Source organism: Orussus abietinus, unplaced genomic scaffold (assembly GCF_000612105.2).
Source record: "Orussus abietinus isolate OABI.00-Male unplaced genomic scaffold, Oabi_2.0 scaffold19, whole genome shotgun sequence".
In the NCBI taxonomy this organism is placed as follows: domain Eukaryota; kingdom Metazoa; phylum Arthropoda; class Insecta; order Hymenoptera; family Orussidae; genus Orussus; species Orussus abietinus.
In genome coordinates, this window is record NW_019395981.1 from 1,602,010 (window position 1) to 1,623,744 (window position 21,735).

The following is a 21,735-nucleotide window of genomic DNA, read 5'->3' on the forward strand; positions in this document are numbered from 1 at the left end:
TCCCTCGGGAGGGTCCACCTTTTTCATAGAGCCCTGCATTCGAATATGGGAGTAATCCAGCCTCGTTATTGCGAGACGCGCTTTTCCTCCATGTCCATTTATATACCACTTTTCCTAAGGACAAACTCGTTTCGACTTTCCCTGCCCCTTTTCCAGGCTTTGCCCGAAAGGGCCAGGGGAACGCCGAATATCGGACGAGGATGAACTTTTGACGAATTAGTCCCTGGTAAAAAAAGAATAAATCATAGACCACGAAAGGCCAGAAAAAAATACGCATTTCCAGGCCCAAGGCCCGCAATAACTAAAACACACTCGCGAGATAACCTCCGCCGTAAAAGTTCCAGATTGAAATTCTCCGGAAAGTCGCGTTTTAAAGGCAAGAGGTACGAACCGCAGGACTCGAGAAGACTCGTGCCAACGATGACATCCGACCAGGTAACTTCTTTCGAAATTGAACGTCGGTTTAAGTCGTTATTTATTCACGGAGTGCTTTGGACCCGACGAAGTTTAGACGCGCGTCGCCCCTTTGGGCCGAAATTACGGAATTGCGGTGGAAGCGTCCATTGCTTCCGGCACGAACTCGGCTAAAAGCTCGCGGATCTATGTCCCGCGTTAAATATAAAACGCGAGGGGGAAGGCGGGCTCGATATTTCCAAATTGAAATTTCCGCTCGGAAGTTCCGAGCGGGTCCTCGGGACCGGGGATCCGTTCCTAGAGTATATGAACCCTAAAATTCGGAGTGCGCGTTCCCGGCGGATGTTTGACTAGGATGTCGTTCCCTCCCTAAATGGAACATCGTCTCGAGTAATTTTACCGTCCGCGCCCTTACGGCGAACAATTTGATTTCCGCGCCCGCGAGACCATTTGCAGGGTAAACGCAGGAAACGGGGGCCGGGAACTTTTTCGCCCGCGGTCATTCCGCGCGTTTCGGAAGAAGTGGCAAATTCCACGCGACCGATATCGGTCGCTTTACCGAGGCGGACAAAACGGTCGGATAAAAAAGTAGGTGAAATTGAAATTCCGTAACAGGTACGGGGGGTAGAAGCCACCTCTCGTCGCGCGACTTCTAACCGCGCATCGATCATATCGAAACCTGACCGTATAGGCCATTACAGTCCCTGGCCGCACTTTTGCCGATCAACCCTGTCGTACATTACCGGCAATCCATGCGGTACTACCCCGTACCACCGGCACCGGGCTGCAATTCGATACAGCTCAATTATAGGTCCTATAATGCCTACCACCTGCCTCCTGCCTCGTCATCTCCCTACCGGATGCGGCCATGGCGGGACTTCGCTTCGATCTCCTCGCTGTTGACTTTCGGTGGCACTTTTCAAACAGCCCCCCTAATTTCCGAATTACCGCCCAGCCCGGAACCTGTGATTTTAGGTTAAATCCGACCGAGACCGAGCGCCGATTCGGGGCCGCATTTGCGTTCCCCCCATAGACCCCGATAATACCATGATTCGTTCTATGCCGAATGGATCTCGTTCGATCGTTTCCCAGTCGTGTTAAAAAAAACCGATCTTGGAGTTCCCGCGATGAGCCACACCGAGAGGGACTTGGAATTTCCCGTAGAACTTCGGCCATGAAACCAGGGAACTCCAGGAGACGTGACCTAGGTGGTTACTTTTGCAGGTGTAACGCGTTACGTGTTGCCTCGGTGGGACGAGGGATAATATATTTACCTGGGAATACCTTCTCATACCTCGCCAAATTGGGACGGCAGGGGTGCGCCGCGGGGCAATAACTTCGGTGACGTTTTTTACGGCCATTAAATTCTCCTGGCCCGTTGGGGGGGGGGGCGACCTTGGGGAGCGGGGGATTTTTCGAAACAGTTGACACCCGCTCGAGCGAGAGGTCCTCTTTGGTGTCCCTCTCGTTCGAGCACGTGTCGCACCCCTGCCCGCTGGAGGGGTGCATATTTTAACGGGAACGCAAACCGCTGTTTGTTTTTTTACGGTTTACCCCAACTTCGATGCGCCGAAGCTACCGATATGACCGAAGCAAGTTGTTTGTCCGCGGTCAATTTGTTCGCGCGAGGCTCAAATGGATTTGTTGACTGGAGCTTAATCCGCAGCTCAAATGGCTCCATTGAGTAAAGTTACTTATCGAGTTATCCCGTTGGAAGGTAAACGGATCGCGAATAGGAATCGCCATTCGAGCCGTGGGTCCGCCATTAGGCCACTCCTGATAGGCGATTTATGAATTTATGGAATTATGGAACTATGAATTCGGGAGAGCTGCCGCCGAAGGATTAGATAGAACGCCGCGACGACGTTCTTAGGTTGCAATCTCTTGCGGATCGTGGAAAGTGTCACGAGGGAGCCGAAAGAAATGTCGGAAAAGCGTAGTTAACGTCTTTGGGTGGAGGTGGTGAAAGAAAGCTCCCGTCGGCTTTAGGCGCCGCTGGAGGTGCAAACGCTTCCGGTCGGGCTGGAAAAAGAGGGCAGTCTTTGGGCGGTTTGTCTTTCATAAATATCCCAGACGTCCGGAATTGCTCTTTAAATAGCGGCGTATCCTGGATGAGAATCGCGAGTATCGGCCGTCGAGCTTTCGCGGTTGATTTACAGCCCGAGGAGAGGAGAGCTTTAAGCGCGAAGGCGGCCACCTTTAAGCGCACTCGTTTCGAGGGAAGATCGCAGTCCCTCAAAACGATCGTGAAATTACTCCCGCCGCATGCGCCATGGCGGGCGATTTACAACGGGATATTCTTTATGGAAAATTGTGCGTATATTTCAGCGTTACTCCCGAGGTACTGAAAATCTGGGGAGTTACGCGCGGGGCCGAGGGCTCTGTTTTCGGTGCAAACAGCTCCGGTCAAACTGTAAAAAGGAGTGAGTCTTTAGGCGGTTTGTCTTTTATAAATATCTCAGTAGCCGGAAGCTGCTCTTTAAACAACGAGCACAGTATCTCGGATTAAAATTTTGCCCAGAGATTCGGACGTCGCGCTTTCGCGGTTGATTTACGACTCGCGAAGAAGGCGCTTTAACCGCCGACGAAGGCGTCCATCTTTGGGCAAACTGTATTTTATCAAAGGCATACTGTGGTCTCCCGATATCACCGCAAATCCGAAACCTGCGTTAACACATTTTACGACCCGGATTTCTCGTGAAGACGCCATCTATTTCGCCGTAGCCAAATTTGACGCGAAATCCTCGTCGCACTATTGACCGATCGCGATTGCTTACCGTCATGCGTGCGTGGTAATTACCCCAAATAACCGTCGCACTTATCTCCCCGATACCGGATTGCGCCTCCGGGCCAGCGTTCTCGGAGATGGAGATATCGAACTCGTGCTCGGATTTTCGAAAACCACCCGAAAGGTAAATAGGAAAATGAAAAACGGACCCGAGCTACTTTGATAATAAAACAATGTTAATTACGTACTACCTAGTAAATGTTGCACCATGCCCCGCCGTCATCATCGGTCCCGCTGGATCACTCATACCAGACTCTTTTCTCATATTCCCCCATAGAATCATCTCTACCCCTTAAAAAATCGTCCCAACCCGTGCAAGACATCCTTCTATCATCCTTGCGGTCTGCTGCCGGTCTATTTCTGACCGCAAAATCGGCAGTTTGTCGATTCTCCCTCCGCCCCCTGAAGAAGCCACCCAGCCCTAATTCGACTATCGACATGGGGATCTATCCAATAATTCCAGGGTCGACCCCCCGGAGGAAATTCCCGCGAATGGAGGCATCCGCTGGATATCGGATAACGCACTGAAAATAGCAGTCTCGTGACTCAGGCTCGGATAAATGATCGAATTGATATCCAGTCGAGTTGACGAGCTCGCGATGAAATTCCTCCGAGTTCCCTCGGTGCTTGACGTCGTTAGGATCGAATTCGCCGAACCGTATCGATCGACGAGCCGATCGCTAATGGATGGATTGTCCGAAGACCGACGAAGGAGCGGTCCATGCCGCGTCTAGTCTCGCTGAATCTCGTCGACGGAAATGGGCCAACGTCGACGAGCGATGTTCGATCTCACTTGAAACTCGGCTTTAAAAAGCGAAAGAATCCCCGAGCTCGTCTGCGACATCGATATCGATGCGATAGCTCGACGCGAGGGGCACGTACCTCGGAGCGGTCTCGGGGGCTGCATCTAAAATGTTTATTTTATTATTTTTTTCTCCCTTATAGGAGGAACTTGGAATAAACTCGGTCGAATTCTCTGCCTCGGTTTGAAGTACGCTACGTGAGCGCCGTTTAGGACGGCCTTTTTTCCGCCGCAGGGAAACGGCACGATCCGAACGATTTATTGCCTTCCTGGCAAGACCGAGACGAATCGCCCAGCCCGACTGCGAAACGGTTTGTAAGGGAGGGTTGAATTGACATTCCGCTGTCAAGGAAGTCGGCCCTTGTTTCGCCGACTCGATAACCAGAGGAAAGGGTGTTTCGTTGGTTCGGAATCGGAAATTAAATTAACCCCTGGATAAGGGAAAGAAGTCTGCATGGAATCGATAAGCGCGCCGGAGTCTGTCTAAAAAGTGTCATGGCGGCGAACGCGGAGTGTGAAATTTTCGGGGCTCTGGGAATCGTACCCTGGGAGTAAATTGTCTTTGCGGTAAGAGCGGTCCTTAACCGATGTGGCGTTTTTACAATACGTTAAAATAAATCCAGTATCTCGCGAGTGGCCGCGAAGAGGAACGTCTCGGGCTTTGAGTGCCTTCTGCACGCGGCGGCCCTATTTCGCCCGAGACAAAAGAGCATAATCCGAACAGTTTGTCGCGTTCTCATGGTAAGACCGAGACGAATCGCTCGCGTAACGGAACGGTTTGCGGGGGAAGGCGGAATTGACATTCCGCTCTTAGGAATGGGTTCCGCTCCCGACGTTTCGCTCCCTAGACGGCGGAAACCGACATTATGCTCACAGGATAGGATTCCGCTCCTCTTGTTTCACCCCTTTGGCTTGGATCTCGAACGTTTCGATTATCGAATCTCAGACCGTTTATTCCCTCTGATTCGGGCTTGGTTTCCGGCTATGCTATTCGTTAGATTTACCGATGCGATCGAAGTGGCCGTTCTCTTAGAAGTTGAGCCGAGTCGAGGACAATGAGTGGAGGGATCCTCGGAAGGGAAAGTTTTCAATTTCCCTTTATTTTTATTTTCTTATCCGTCCCCTTCTATATTTTTCGGAATGGTCACTAAGAGCTTGCCGATGCTCCAGAACGATTTCCGGACTCTACAGATGGGTGGTAATTCGAATATCATTAATTAAATCACGAGAGATAGTTTACTACTAACGATATTACAGATTGTAGTGCCGGTGCTCGCGCAGACGTCTATTAGGGTTCTGTTAATCAGGCAATCTCCGGATAGGAGGTGGGTTAATTTTCCCAGTATATGCTCGCTGGTGTCAACCTCTGGTAGTTCCAGAGGTTGACACCAAACGTACAATACTTGAAAATTGAAGATGAAAAAATTGACACGGCGCAATAAGTAGACGACTGTTGCTCGTAAATGTTGCTTCTCTTCTCCTTCGCGTCCGGATTTGGGCTACACTGTTTTTGCCACGTAAGAACACGCTTGCCACGTCTCGTTGAACGAGAATTGGCGCAATTCGGCACCCTATAAAGCTCAAACTTTCACTACGGTTCAAGTTCGAGGAAGTTGCGCGGCCATTAATCATCGATGTGCGTACGCGCAACCTGCTTCTTGGGGAAAACTTTTATAGACTCGAGTACAGCTTTAATAGGGACCTGGGAACAAATGTACCCTTTAAAGTTCTGTGACTTATCTAGTTCCTTGCATACGGTCCGGTTTCCCCTCGTCGTTATTGAGGTCGGAATCCTATACGTTTCCAATAACGTTTCCTCTGCCTGGCTCTTCTCAAGGCGAATGAAAAAAGAAAAGCTGAAACGCGAGCTATATGTGTCAATTATCTGCGAGAGGTTTCGATCGATTCAAGACACCACCTGCCGTGAAAAATGTCAACGCGGGTAAATTTATCCCCGTCTTCGCCTTTCAAGACATTTTCGACTGTAATTACAAAGGCTATTGCAAATATTTAGGATTAATTTCAGTACGGCAGTTGCGAGTCTCGGTCCTTAATCATGGAATTGCATGTCTAGAGGTATATTCATTACCGTCGAAACAGGGCTAAAACAACATCCTCGGAGAAAATGACAGGCTTCGGGCTACATATTAGGTTCGGTGGGTTATTTCTGCGACAAGTTAATAAAAGAAAAATAACGACCCGGTAACCCGGGGTACTTTATTTCGATGCATTACGGAAAATAGATGGACGTTACGGAGGAGACCGGACGGGATGTTCAGGTGCCAGGCGAAATTCCTGGCGAACATTTTACATCATTCCTAAAGATCTTCTTTATGGTTCGCGTTACGACGTCGCTTTTCAACGTTGATCCCGCGGATCGCGTTATAAGGGAGGCAATAAACCAGCCGGAAAAAAGAAAAAGAAGGAAGTAGCAAAATTCGTGGAAATTCATGAAATTGTCTGCAGCTCCAAATATCCAGACAAATACTTTAATTGGATGTATCGTATTCTATCGGTCGCGAAACCATGAATGTTTTACGGAATCTCTCTTTTAGGAAATCGTGGATTTTAGCGCTTGATATCACGTGAAAATTAGTTGGGAGTCGTTGGAAATCGCCAAAACGCTGCCACAATTTAAAGGCCGATCACTTATTACCGAGCCGCCTTGTTGTTTATCATATAAAATGAAAAGCAATCGGCTCTCAAATGAGGAATTAATTTTCACTGATTTCCGAGTCAGTAGTCTTTCATTTTGGGCCCTGTAAATCCGCCATTCGATCGAAGTGGCGGTCCATGCATATTGGATACTCTCGACGCCTCTCGTAAGTGCGTGACACCCGATCGAAAACTGTCGATATTGTCCCATAGAGCCGAGAGCTCTTTTCCAAATTCAACTGGCAGGATCCTGACAAAATGAAATCAACGTGCCGGAGTCGAATGGGTCGGCCGTCTCGAGTCGGTTTACGTGTTTATAAAATTCCCTCGAATCCTTTCATATTGCCAGGAAAGACGCGACTGTGGTAGCAACGTGATCGAGACGAAAAGTGAATTGGAATAATTTCGGAGAAGAACGTACTCGGATTCCCGTTTCCCCCCTTGATTTAAGACTACCCCCTAAAACAAATCCGTTTAAGTAAACCCTGGGAAGATTTAAGCAGCCAACTGTACCGTTTCCTACCGTACAGTGCATCGCGAATTTAGGGGGTGGGTCCACGAGCATCGATATTCGGAAGAGACAATTTTGGTAAAAGCTCGGGGCAAACGCGCCGCGCGCGTTATTCCGCGCAGTTTCTATGCATTTCTCTAATGCAACTTAACCTTTCCTTGCGAAAGACCAAATAGTTGAACCGACGGTACCCCAAATTTGGCTACCGGCCAGATACGTGCATTACAGCCGAGACAAATGTAGATTCGTTGCGACCGCAATGGAATGTCACGCGCGGATACGAGGTATTTGCGCGGATTATGCGTTTAACGATGCACTCGTGTCGGAATTAAAAATTACCCGACATTTTGCAGAGATACCGTTTCAGGGGGTTTGAGATCTTTGACAATTTGGGGGCAATCGGAGATTTCGATTTACCGGCGAGTGAAGCAAATCTTAATTTTTTTTTTCCTGTGCACCTGCAAGGACAAGGAAAATGATAAGGAAACGAACGTATCGATTGGAGCTATGGCGGTTACAAACCTCGCACCGATTGCACGGCCACATTCCAATTTGCAAGCCGCCGATAAACGCGTTGCAAAGCACCGAAAGTATTTCATTAAATATGTTCGACTTCATGCAAAATATTCCCCAGTAAATGTGTGTTTTCCACGTGACAGGGCCCAAACATTGCTGGAATATTTCAATCCCGCGCATTATTGGTACGCTTGCACCCCTAAAGAAGTACACGGCGCTCGGTAATTCCACGGGAGAAATGAAACGCGCCCGATTGAATCGCAATATTTGCCAAACCCGAATTATGCGTTCCGGGGCATAAATTGTAAGAAAACTCTGCCAACTGCATCGGCAATTTGCTCGAGATAACCCGGGATTCGATGGAAATAAAGCGATCGCTCAATCGGCAGGGCGGAATTCAATTTTGTCTCGCACTCTAGGAGGAAAACGATACACTTTGCGCGAACTTTCTGCCGATACAGTCGAGCTCGAGCGAATCGACATGCACACGTTTGCTTCTTATCCACGAGGAAATCGGGAACGATTTTTCTCCGCCTAGAGTAATCAATTCTTATTGAAATGCTTTGCACATCCCTCTCGAGTAACCGCTTGCCCGAAACGTAGCTATTTGCCGGCAAGTGCAGTCGACTAAAAGGTAGTTGTATTCCGTTGCAGGCATCAGCGAGCCGTCATCTAGAAGGGAGAAAAATGCGGAGCTGGGGACGGAAGTGGAATTGCCGTGTGCCCTGGAGTTGCCTAAGTGCAACGGACTCCACAGCATCAAGTGGTACCGAGGTCCAAAACGCATATTCGTTTTCAGCGAGGGAGCCGGTGTCACCCGAGGCAACAGCAGTGTCGCTGCCAGGTTGGTAAACCGTTTAAATAAATACCGAATCCCACAAATTACCTAAACCGGCGCCAATAATCCGGGAAAGCCTTCCGGAGCAAACCCCACGCATAAGTAATTCCCCGCTTAAACGCGCGGACTGATCTGGGCTTTTAGTGGACCACAAGATGGAACCTGGATCAAGGAGATTTCCGTAACTGGGTCCGCGAGCTCTTAATCGGAGAATAAAAAATGTCCCGGATCGATTCCGCGTTTATTCGGCCGAGATACGGAGATATTTTAAAGAGAGATATATTTTTATTCCTACGAGGGCGTACCAAGTATTCCTTTCCTTTCGTTTTAAGATGATCACCAGGGACGAGACTCCTTTAAATTTCCCAAGTCTCCGTAAATGCGATTAAAGTTTTCCTTTAACCAGAGATATTGTCGACTTATCCGAACAAGTAGACGTGCAGGGAGACGACGAAATACTAAACTTCTTGTTCCCTGAAATTTGAGTAATTAGCAGGGTACGCATAGTGTTAGGTTACTTCCATCCCGTCAGCATTATCAACCTAAACCAACAGATATTGTTTCCATTTCTGCCGTATTACAGGACGTGGTGAATATTCATCTCGTGTCTGCGGAACTGGACATCCCCGTTTGGTCTATTTAACATAATAATCTACAGATGGCGGAAATGTAGCATTCCCGTGTAATGGAATTCGAACGCGACATTTGCATTACGCCGGAGTCGAGGAAAGTTTCAGATATTACGCGGGCTTGGGGAGGGGCTGCGGAAAAATGCGGAAATCCGGGGGAAAACTATGAAATTCATTTGTCGGAGTGAAAAATCGGAAGCAGTCGCCGAACGTCGCGTCAGCTGGTCGCCCAGTTCCTTTCGGACTAGATCGGTTGAATTTAAGATAGCCGTTACTAAATTCGTTATCGGCCTCGTATTTCCGAAATTGGGCGCAATGATAGTCGCCGGCTTTATGGGGAATTTATTGCAGTATCCCCTCCCGCGATAGTTGCACTCTGGAAACCATGAACTACAATCGAGGCTGCGAGCATCGCCGTGTACGCCGCGTGGTATACGCGTCCTTTGAGGCATTTCCGCATAGCTGCGTGCCATAATTATCGGCACAATGTCATATTGTACTTCATTGCAACCCGAGGGGTTGCTCCTCAGGATTCTCCGCGTAACGTGCGATTACGAGCTCCTTAGACGGCAAGATTAAGGCAGAGCATACGATCCTTGCGCGCAAACTCCGTTTCCGCGATCCCTCGTCGGAGATTAACTTCCCTCGCGGCAGTTAAAGCGGATATAAATCGTCACTCGTCGTTTGACGTCGATTTTCCGGGGACCGATTCCGCGAGCGCGGAAGGCCAAAGATCCAAAGACAGGAGAGGGGCACTCGATGTCGATTGGTATTCCACGAGTTCGGCTCGGCGGTAATCCTACTTGGCAGTTACTGACGGAATCTTGTTAAGCTCGATCCGAATATTTGGCGTGATTGCGAGGCACAACCGGAATTGTTTCGCTCGCACGCGTGTATCGCGGAGCATAAATCATGGCCACGCAAAGGTGGGTCGTGCATCACGGGAATAGGCGTCGGATAGATGGACCGAGTTCGTAATCAACGAAGGGGTGCAACGTGCCCCAATACGTGGGTCCTAAATTATTGAACTCAAGGTAACGATCCTGATGGGAGAGCGGGATTATTTAAACCCGCGGTGGACAAATATCTCGATAACGCGGAAAAGCTCCCTCGAACGCGGATCGTCAAAGCCTGGATGGGGAATGAAAAAGACCAGTCAAAGCTACCATTTCGGGCGGGGGGATCTTTGCAAGCGAAGTCCGTCGGGCTCGAGGAAACGAAGACCGAGGAAAATCTGATTTCCATTGGCCGGTATCGGTATTCCGGAAACGCGGAAATTCCAGCTCTCGCCTCTCGACCGTTTAAGCCGCGTTCGTGCCGGCCGATCGTGCATTTGAATTCACGGCGAAGCCGCCTTATTAGAAATTTAGATTCCGCCGCTATGCGCAGAAGTATAAAGGAGTTATAAATTTTGGAAGGCAGTCGAGCTCATTAGAGGAGTGCGCCCCGCCAAGTTCCGCGACAATGAGGCGGAGAGAGCGTGGAACTTCGGAATAAATATGACAGGAGACCGCCGAGATTGCAGAGCAAACATCGCGTCCGGACCGTACACCTCGGCTAGGAGACTACTCCCTTAATTTTTCAAACACCGGGAACGTCCGATCGATCTTTGGCCCGAGAATAAGGCGGTCCCCTCCGCTTCCGACTCCGACCGTCCAACCTCCGATGTACTAATTTCAACGGGCGGCGTTTATCTAAGCGATCGCGAGGGGCGCGAGATGGATCGCCCGGAGACCGAGATTTAAGATCTAATTTAAGGGCCGAGGGGAAACCGCGCGAGATCGGGCTCGATATTTTGTCGCTTTTGCTCGGACTCGACGCTCCATAAATCCCTCCTTCGGCCCTCCGTAGAAAAAAGCAACCGGCGAGGAAATAACGCTCGGCATGATCGATACGGATGCATCCATTGTGACGGGATGCCGCCATCTTTCTCGGGCTCTCTAAAGTTAACGGAGCCACGCCGAGGTTCTTTACACCCGGCAAGATGCCGAAGGTGTGTATTTACGTTCGCGATTCAACGCAGCCGTTGTCGAAAAAAACGACACCGTTTACACGTATCTCTATGAGGCATTATTTGTCGGCAAGACGTGAGTCGTGGCGATTCTCGTCCGTCGATCGGAAGGGGATGACCTAGGCCGCGACAACTTCGAGAGCTCGGTAATCCGGTCGGGACGTAATTGCTCCCCGAAGGAACGATCGATGCGTCATAAAATTTCGAATCGGTTTTCCGACCAGCGTTCCGAGGATCCACTCTCCCGGTTCTTTTGCCGGCTTCTCTTGACGGGCGGAAAGGGAGCCGCGCAAAGAAATTCGGATTTTCTGGCGCGATAAAGTTGATAGATTCCTCGTGGATGAGCGCCCACGTTACGCGCAGCTTTCTGGAGGATAGCCTCCAGAAAAGGGTGGAACCGGAGATCGTTGCCTCGAGACACGGGAATCCGCCGAGGACCGCTAACGAACGGCCCTTTCTTCCGGTTACGAGCCTAAGCTCTTCGTGCCCTCTCCTGGTTCGCGACTCGAAGTAGACAGGGATTAAAAAAGGAAGGAGACGGTAAAATCGGGTAGAATTCCGCTCCTTGGAGACGAGGGACTGCGACTGACTGAAAAGTCCCATTCGGACTCGAGGAGGACGGGGACGTCATAAGGCGGTTGAAATTTACTCGCGACAATGAAAAATCATGTACAATTCATGTATTGTATTAACTCAATCAACTCCTTTTTCCGGTTAGAAGCCTAACCTCTCGAAATAGATACCCCGAGGAAACACCTCATTGAATCAAAACAGTATTTCTTTGAATAGTACCAAAGAAATGTATTTTTTATTCAAAGAATAATTATCTGGCTCGAATAATTTGTCGCGATTCGGAATAAACGTCACGTCCAATTTGTTCAATTTTAATTGAGTCAATTGACTATTCTTTGAATTAATAATATATCTCCTCGGTTCCATTCAAAGGAATATTTCTGTGGTTCAATAAAAATTGTATGTCGGCGTAGAGATCTGAAAAGGAAAGGGGCACCAAAATCGAGTGGAATTCCTTGGGGACGAGTAGCCGCGACTTGGGGAAAAATCGCCTCCTGATATCGACGAGGACGCGGAAATCCGCGAACTCGACTCGGCGTGTCCGCCATAAGGAAGTCGAAGTTCGCTCGCGGCAATAAGAGAACCGTCCACCGGTGAATTATATACTTTTTGGGTCAGTGGCTTCGGGCGACTTTCGAGCCGGAAATGGAATAGTCACCTCGGGTGGCGCACCTCGAGTAACGCGGCCAACGCGCCGGAAAATTCCGCGCCGTAACGTCCGCTCGTCACGCGATTCGGCGAAACGGCAGGAAAGCTCCCTCGGTCCGGAATCGACGTTTACGCGATTCTTCGCGATCGCGAGGTTGGAAATACTAGGAGCCCCGAACGCCTCCGAAGGATCCTCAAAGAGTCGAGTTTCCCTGGAAGGATCCCAGGACCCTTCTCGAGAAGACTCGCTCGGAATTTCGGGGCACCGCTCAAAGGGACGCATCCGGGTTTTTTTTTAACGGCACGCCTATAAGCCAGGACGCGCGATCCCGGAAGAATTCCGCGGCCGGTTCCGAAAGCAGGAAGAATTCGGCGCCCCCGTTGAAAAAGCAAATCCACGCGGGGAGTCGCGGTTTCCTCCCTCCTTCTCATTGAAATTCATCCTTTTTCCAGGGCGGACATGATTTACGTGGCCAACACCAACGTGACCTTCCTGAAGATCCCCAACGTGCAGCTCGAGGACGAGGGACTGTACAAGTGCGAGCCTACCTATCTGGCCGTTAATCGCGAGTGCAACAACGTGCAGCATATTTCGCTCAACGTCACGGGTGAGTTACAGAGTCGGACGGAAAGTTTGCGTCCACGAGTGGCTTTCGCCGAGCGTTGTGGCCAAACTTGGTAATCTTCGCTGCCAAAAGGGCTCGTGGGGGTCCAATATGCGAGGCGCCACCGAGAGTCTCGGACTTCCGTATCTTATCTCGACTTATACGGTGAATTATACGGCGTGACGACCCAAAAAGGTGTCGCCTCGGTGCCGACTGTCGGCAGTAACGCGAGACATCTTCCATTCGATCGCAACGTCCTCCTCGTTGCACCGTTACTTTTACTCATCCCCCTCGATTTTACCCCTTCGCCTCCCTCGTGAAAATAACGCGTGCATACTTTTTTATTCCCACCCCCGATAACCGTTGGGCGGTCGTCGTTAACGCGAGCGGCGGGAAAAACGTCGAGGCCGGTTAGCTAGACGGAAGACGACCGTTGGAATTCGTTGCAGCTGCAATTGCACGTTCGACGGTCTCGATCGGTGCAACGTATGGGTCGGCGAAGCCGTAACACGCGGGGGCGAGTGCGGAATTAATGTATAAATTCGGCCGAGCGGCGAATAACGAACGGTGTTGCGCAAACATCACGCTTATTACTCGCGCTGGACCGCTTCGCAATTATGGCAATTAGTTAAAAGTTATACGTCCCGGCGGTGCTAATGAATTTTACCGCGAGATCGTACTTACGGGCCGAAACCGCGAGCGGTTCTTCCGGGAAGTCGAAAACGCGATAGCCCCCGATTCCCGATTTACGGGCTCGATCGAGTCCGGCAGGGGATATATTTTTATTGACTTTACGTCGAATCTTTATATCTGTGCTCTTTCCGAGCCACAAAACGCAACGAGCGCGTTTCTATCAATTGCATCGCTAGCGGCCTCGGCGGAAACGATGGTTCCCCGTATGCCGGAGGTTACTCTCGCCGGCGGCATTACTTTTTTTCCATTTTCCTCCGAGTTCCTCGGCGCGTTACCGACTTTACCTTCCCGGGAAATAATGCGCGCGATTCGATCCCCTGAGGACGCGCTTCGCGTCCGACAAAGGTCCTTCGCCTGCCGATTATTGGCCGATAAACCCGTCGCCTTCCCGCGAGCTCGCCGAGGACCTGGCAGGGTTTTCCGCACGACAGTGTCGCGGAATAACGCCGCGGATCAACGTCGAGGAAGTCCTCTCGGACCGGCGAGTTTTTAATTAACCCCGCCATGGTTGAAAAAGTTTATCTCGGTTAGGAACTCCGGATTGTACGAACTGCGCCCGTCCGGTTCCGATTTTTCCTTCAACTCGAACACGGTTCGCCATCGACGAAGTCGCTCACCGCTGCGTTTAAACGCTATTTCTCTCGCCGGTGGGAATTACAAAACGCATCGCCGCGGAAGGGTAACGTCAGGAAAACGTACGTTACGCCTTCACCCGTAAACGCGAGGTATTTTTCCTCGGGTCTTGCATGATGCATTTATTCCCACGGGTGCGAAGCCGCGATTCAACGAGGCTCCTAGTTACTCTTACGGATTCCGATATTTCTCCTTAATTCTCTTTACGGGCCACAAAAACCGAACGCGGGCCACTGTGTAAAACAGGGTTTTTACCGCGTTCCGTAATGCCGGGAGATTACGAGAAATATGTAGTTCGGCTCCGGTAATGGTTCGGATTTAGCATCCGGCCTATAACGCTATTAATGCTCCCCGCGTAACCGGGAAGAAACGCTTTGGCAAACGTGCGAGTCGCGAATTTAAAAGCCAGACATTCGCGAGGCGGTGCCTCGCGCCATAAACCTAGGAGCCTAGAAACGCGCCTCTGAATCCCGCTCCTGCATTTAAAACCTAATTTATGCTCTTTTATTCGGTCGTGCCGGGCGCTGCAACCGCACGCGTGCCCGCGCCTACATTAGACCCCGAAAATCCTTTTCTACCCCTTTCGCGTCCTACTTGCGATCGCCAGCAGATCTCGAAACGATCTCGACCCGTGAGTTTCGACAAACTCGACTGCGTTCGAGAAATCGAAGAGAAAGGAGATCCAAGCCCGACCCAACATAGACTTCTACTACTTCCTATGGATTTTCAAAGAACCTTTTCAATGACCGATCCGTATCGAAACTGTCAGACTTAGAAGTAAGTTCCCGTCGTTTTAATTACGTTACGTCACGTTAGAAACGGCGGGAACTCATTCCTCTGTCTAATATTTTGATACTTGGCGTTGAAAAGCGTATGGGGAGATTTTTGTTTCCCAACAAGAGGCACTTTTCTCCCTTGCGGATCTACGGCGTCGGTGAAAATCGAAGCGTCCCTGGAATAGAATATTTTCGTCGGCTCGATGTCGCAAGTTCGGTCCCACGTCGAGCGTAATTCCTCGCGGACAGATTCGGAAAAACAATTTAAACGGGTTTGGCCGCATCCCACGACGCGACCCTATCCATTCCGCGTTCGGGATTCGGGCTGGACCACGGTCAAAAATACCATCCGAGTGCACCAGCGCGTCAGTCCGTCGTTTCCTATCAACACGCGGGCGAAAAGTCTGAATTATGTTCGGCGAGAGTGCGGTGACGGGCCCTTAAATCGCTGACGGTGATCTCGAAAACAGGAGGTCGGCGCAAAGTGCAAAGTGCACGTTATTGAGATTTAACGACTCCTGAAATGGCCTAGAACTTCAATTGCTCGAATAAGGAATGCCGGGCAATTTGGTACGCGGCTGGAAAGCCAACCGGAACGAATTTGGAGATTCCATTTCGAAATCACTCGCGCCTGATAGCGCATCCTGCCGACTCCGCGGGAACAGAGGAGCCTCGAGCAATTTTCAGAAGCGAACCCCTTTGGGCCCAGTGAATCCATATTCCCCGGAAAAGGGAATTGAATTTTTTGACCCAAGTACTTCGCTCCAATGAGTACACTTTCGGTCACTGCGACGGAAACCTCGCGATGTCGTTCGCATTTCCCGCAAATTGTTTATAATCACCGTGCCGGCGGTTTCGTTTTATAGGTTATACTTTTTAAGCCGGGCGCGGTATTAATTATAATTCCTGGTCGGTAACAGATGGAACACAATTTCAAACTCGTCTGGCGACAGCTCCTCGGGGTTTTGCAAATTTTAGGGGATGAGGGCCTCGGCCAATTTCGAAACGCAAATCCACGTCGGCGAAACTATCCTTTCGTGATGAGAAAAATACAATACATTTTGCCGAGGGAATTGAATCGCCCCCTCGATGTATTCTTTGGATACCTTGGCAGGAGGCAAGAAAGCTGAAAGGTTTACGCCGCGTCTTTTGTTATTAACATTCGGTTTAAAACGTCGATTTGGACTCCAGGAGCGTTTTTAGTAAATCCCTCGCGATTCGCAGATGAAAGGCGAATTTATAGGAATTAAACGAGGGCACGGGTCTTCCGAACTTCAATCAGGTTTAATCGTTAGAGATAATGAAAAATCATTAAAGGTCTTTAAAATTTACGCCGCGTCATTTGTTATTAACCTTTGGTTTAAAACGTCGATTTGGACTCCAGGAGCGCTTTTAGTGAATTCCTCGCGATTCGCAGATGAACGGCGAATTTATAGGAATTAAACGAGGGCGCGGGTCTTCCGAACTTCAATCAGGTTTAATCTTTAAAGGTGTTTATCATTTATTTAGGGGTTTGCGCGGCGAAGGCCACCCGGGAACCGAATCTCGCCGGCTTCGCCGATTCCGGAGTGCCTCGAGGAATTTTGAAATGCAAACTCATAGGAACCGGAGCACCTCTCCTACCTCCGTCCGGGAGAAATACATACTTCCCAGGGAATTGAATTGTTCGATAGAAGGTTTCCGCCCGGTCACCCTCGCCAGATTACAAGGCGCAAGACCGAAAGCTCGCCACCCTCTGTCATAGAACTGCCGATGGAACGAACCGATAATAATTTAGCGCTGCCCAGTTTTTGACCCATGGAAACATGAATTCTACAATGAAAACTGATTTTCAAAGAGTTCCGCAGTTTTTCGCCGACGCGGCGGGAAATTTCCTGGGATGCAGCCCGCGAGGCGCGGGACCTCGTTCAATTTCGAAAAGCAAAGCAACGAGGGGGCGTTTCGAGAGAAAATGCACGTTTCCCAAGGAATTGAAATCTTCGATCGAAGTAGCCGCAGTTGTTGGATTAGAAATTCTGCAGACGCGCGACTCTCTTTCCTCGACTTAACCTCGCGGAATGTTGCGACGAACGAACCGTTTCCCCGATATATTTTTCAAGCCGACGCTCCGCCGTTTGCTTCCAATTACAAACATCGAAATTAATAGCCGTTCTCGCGGGACGATGGAACGATAAATTTTTAATTGCGCCCAGTATCGAAATTCCTAGCCGCGAGTCCGATCGCATTCGGTCGGTTGTCGGGCGATCGGCAGGAAAACGGCGCCCGATTCAACGCGCGTACAACGCTCCGATGGAATCCTATTAACTAACTTGTCGCAATTTACAGGCCGAAACTTTAACGAGTCACGTAATAAATTAACGCAGCACCACTTCGCCGTGCAGATATTGTAATTACGTTTCCTACCCGAACCAGGGCGTGCCTTAATTCGAGCGCGATCGCGAAATCTATCGTCGAGCTCTCGGTTCTGCTCGTCCCCGGAAAATGGGCTCGGGTTAAAAACGAATCTGCGGTTTTTTATCACGCGAGTCAACGAGAGTCGAGACGAGCACGGGCCTCTTTTCCGTGAAATTAGAATCCCGAGCCGAGGGAAGGAATATGGGACTGGGCACGTCGAAATGTGGAACGCGCCAAGAACGAGTCTTTTCGAAAGACGCGCGATTCGAGGTCGCTCAAATTTCGCTCGAATTCGAAAATCCCGGAAAACTCCGGACTCCCGTTTGTCAGACGCTAAAGAACGCCGGGCGGAATGAGGGAGCGCGCGTTACGCTTTCTTCGGATTTTTATAGCTATTTTTAGTATCAAAACTTTCTTAATACAGTCGCGACGTAACTTCGAATAAGGGGAGGGCAATGAAAAGTCGCGAGTCCGCGATTCCGGTGCCAGCTGAAATGATGATTCATTGTTTGAGTGAATATAACGAGTCGCCCTCGGTGCAACAAATTTCAAAAGTTGGCCGCCACTGGAACTTTCCGACCGGAACCTAAATAGGAAAATAAAAAGCCGGTGGGTATCATTTATCAACCCCGTAATCGCCGTTCGGCGACATCGAACCTTGATTTCCTCCCGGCCTATTCGTCGGCGTTCTTCGCTCGCTTCCGGCAATTTATGCGTTTCATTTAAAGAACGGAATAATGGAAACTTAATAAAATCTTCACGTCCGACATTCCTCTTACCTACGTGTGCCCCGACCCGGCTTCGGTACAGCTCGCCAAGTTTTTCCATAATTTTCCCTCGAGTTAAAGATATCGTTAACTTCCGATATCGTCCTCGATGTCGAGGATGTTGCGCGCGAACGAAGTCGCGAGTAGCTCGAGAAAAACGATCGTTAAAGCACAGTTTAGTGGATAATCTGACCTCGAAGTTTGATATTTATCACGAGGGGCGTCGATTCGACGGGAATACATCTTGGCCGGGTACATTGATTTTCGTCTCCAGGGAGGATGGATGGGTTCAGCGGGCGAGCACCCTGGGCGGATATTAAATCCGATGCTTTAAAAGAACTTTTAATATCGCGAAACACAACAAAGGCATTTAATTGTATAAAACGTGCAAGCGCTCATGCGAGAAATCTTGGCAGCAACCTCGGGGAGATCCGGGACGGCGAAAAGTCTAGGCGGATTTACGTTTTCCGCGAAATCTCGAAACCTCGCTAAAAGGTAGCGATGGGACGAGCCGAGTATTTTAACTCGTTAAACTCGAGTCATTTTTATTGGGACTCGAGTTATTAATCCAAACGAATGCGTGTTACGAGTGCAAGGGGGAGATCGAAATACCAATCGCGCCTAATTTTTATTTTTATTCGAATAATTGTTATTCGAATTTTCCTCTCCACCTTGCGATTGACTCGATTCGTCGCGCCGAATGTATGTGAAATCGAGTCATCGACTTGAATTGACAATGTTCGAGTAACTCGAGTTGGTAAACTATTCGACTCGCCAAATCGCTACGAAAAGGTGGCGGACGTAAAATAGCGAAACGTCGATACCCGGAGAAGGGATTGGAGATAAGGTCGAGAATAGAGCGAGCGAAAAAAGAGGCTCGCCTGCGTCTTCTGGTCTACCTCGTGGCAATCGAATGCGCGATCCAATTGTGCTCCGTACGCGACGACGCCTCCGCAAGTTCCGAAAGCTCCCTAATGGACTCGCACAGAGAATTCCGTTCATTCGAGGTTTCTTCCGGCGCACTATTAGCCACGCGGCTCTTCTTACCTCCGCCGATACCCGCTCGAGTAATACCAGTCGGCAAAAAGTCTGGCGAAGATCGTTATGCTTACATTATCGGAACGAAAGACGGTGCCGGAGCCGGAGAGCAAACGAGCTCTGCGAGGAAAGTGATAAAGAGCTCGGTGAGCCGGAGTGGCTTTGAAAGAGCGCGACAAGGAGAGGGACCTCCGGGGAAAGTAAGTTCTCCCGAGTTGTTCGACCCCCGCGAGTCCCGGATAAATACGCAACCCGCTCGATATTAGCCACTCGAGAATTTATTACTTCTCCGTAACCGTAATGGCACCGTCGCTGAAAATTGATATCGGGATTCGAAGACGGGAAGGCCGAGACTTTACCGCGCCTTTCGCGAGCCGAGACGTCTCCCCGATTTCCACCGAGCTGGATTTTCCCACTCCATCGAGTTTTCCCGCCCACTTTTTCTTTTGCTTCGATTATTTGCCGAGGCCACTTCCCCGAGAGGCCTCGGCAAACCCGGGGAGAGGGTATTTAACGGATAACCGATCTTTTCGCGACATCGATTTTCGGCATGGAATTGCGGAGGGGTCGAGAGAAGAGGGGGGCAATGATTATGCGTCCGGCTTGTACGCGATATGCCGGACACTCCGGGGCTCGTTTCAATCAGGGGCGCAAGGCGGACCCGAAAAATTGTATTACCATTTCATTCCGCTCCGCTGGTTGCCGATGGAAATGTAATTCATCCTCGGGAACGGCCGATAATGCAAAGGCAATGCGAAAAGTTGCTTTCGAAGTTGGCCCAGCGGTGATCAACGACGAGTTTTGCGTTTTCCAGGCACGTCATGTACCTGGATAAGTGAAGTCTTATAAGAGGAGCTTAGGAAATGGACATTAGAGCAAGGGAACGAAATCTGCCATTCGGTGGCGACACGAGTACTCGGGAAAATTTGTCGCGCGTCTGGCAGGTCCCTTCGTGCGTGCAAAGTATTTTTCCATGCAAATCCCAGACTCTATCATTTGCATGGAAAAATACTTGGACGCGTGGGAAAATCTGCGGGGTGGATTTTTTCTTCGCCTTCCTTTTTCCCCATTTCTTTTTCATAAATTCGGTGTATAGTGGGGCTCGATAATGCCCTTCCGGGGCTGGGAATTTCGGCGAATAATGGCGCCGATCTCCCGGGCACGTGGATTTTTGGTTCGGCATCGGGAAAATGAAGGATGGAAAGTTATTACTTGGCAAGGTTGCGCACGATACGCCGTATAATCCGGGAGCATGTATGAACACTATACGGCCAGGTGAATTCGACCGAAACACGCTGTGCACATGCTACGATACCTGTCCCATTAAAGAGAAAAACCCGGCCAGGTGACACGGAGTCGAAAAAGTGAGCCTACTCGCGATACATCCCGCCATTCCAGAGCACGCGCATGTTTGATCAGGAAAAGTTGTAATTAACTTCTGCGAAATGTCCAAAGTCCTCCAGTGCTGGCGGGACAATTTTTGGCGTTACATTTGACAGCGTGGTTGTCAATTGGACAAATTGGATTCGAAAAGTGCGGGGCCAAAAAGTTGGTCGTTCAACGCTTCGGCAGGAAAGGTGAAGGTGTCGAAGCCACGTATTAGTCGCGGCAAATTCGGCCTCGACAGAGGCATCCTTTTTTCTATCTCCCGACTCGAAATTCCACCTGGATCGTTACTCTTCCGCTTCTCCGTATTTGCGATCAAAATTGTCGGCGCCTCTTCCCCGTCGAACGTTGAATTTATAACGCGGAAATGCGCTTCCAACATCCCGTGGGTACGCTTTTGTTAAATCCTGCGTTTGACGGGAGAGGGAGGAAAGGTAGGGGCCATTTATTTGTTTCCGAGAAGTAATCTATTCTCGTCCTTACGAAATTAATAACTCGCCCTTGCTCGGATGCACCGAGGGGCGAGCGTTTATATTCCGAGCCGAGCTCGCGACGATGAATATTTAGGTAATTTACGTGATTCGATTTCTATGTGAACTTCCCGCTCGTCGAAGAGTACCGAGCGTCCGATTGATCCGAAAATTTTGCCAATCTCTCGGCTCGAACGAAAAGTGAAGGACCCGTCCGTGGGAAAGGACCTCCTTTTCAAAGAACGAAATGGTCAGTTGGCCGGAACGAGGTTGCACTGGAAACCATATACCGGCATTTTAATCCCTCGATGTAGCAATCCTCTCGTTTCTTCAATCGGCGAAATGAAAATCCCCATGGAAAACAATTCATGCTCCGTTTCGCCTGATTTAAATGAAGGCAATCGATTCTCGCCGCTGAAAGCGGCTCGTCGGTGTAGATAATCGAAATAAGGCACTCGTCATTCTCTTAAGTCGTTTTGTATCCCATAAAATGAGATTTAAAATCACAGAAGAACTTCAATGGACGTTCGCTTGGCCGTTCGAAAATGGCGGCGCGAGGTTCCGGTCCCCGATGCGAGAGAACTCTCG

General features: G+C 49.8%; 1 protein-coding gene across 4 annotated transcripts in view; it reads left to right on the forward strand.

Moving 5' to 3' along the window:
* LOC105699806 (hemicentin-1) overlaps positions 1–21,735 on the forward strand; it is a 112,399-nt gene that overhangs the window by 40,862 nt on the left and 49,802 nt on the right. For all 4 annotated transcript variants that reach the window (XM_023433853.1, XM_023433854.1, XM_012425125.2 and 1 more), the window contains exons 2-3: positions 8,341–8,530; positions 12,839–12,993. In XM_023433853.1, the coding sequence (XP_023289621.1) occupies positions 8,341–8,530; positions 12,839–12,993 (345 nt within the window). The remainder of the gene's footprint in view (positions 1–8,340; positions 8,531–12,838; positions 12,994–21,735) is intronic.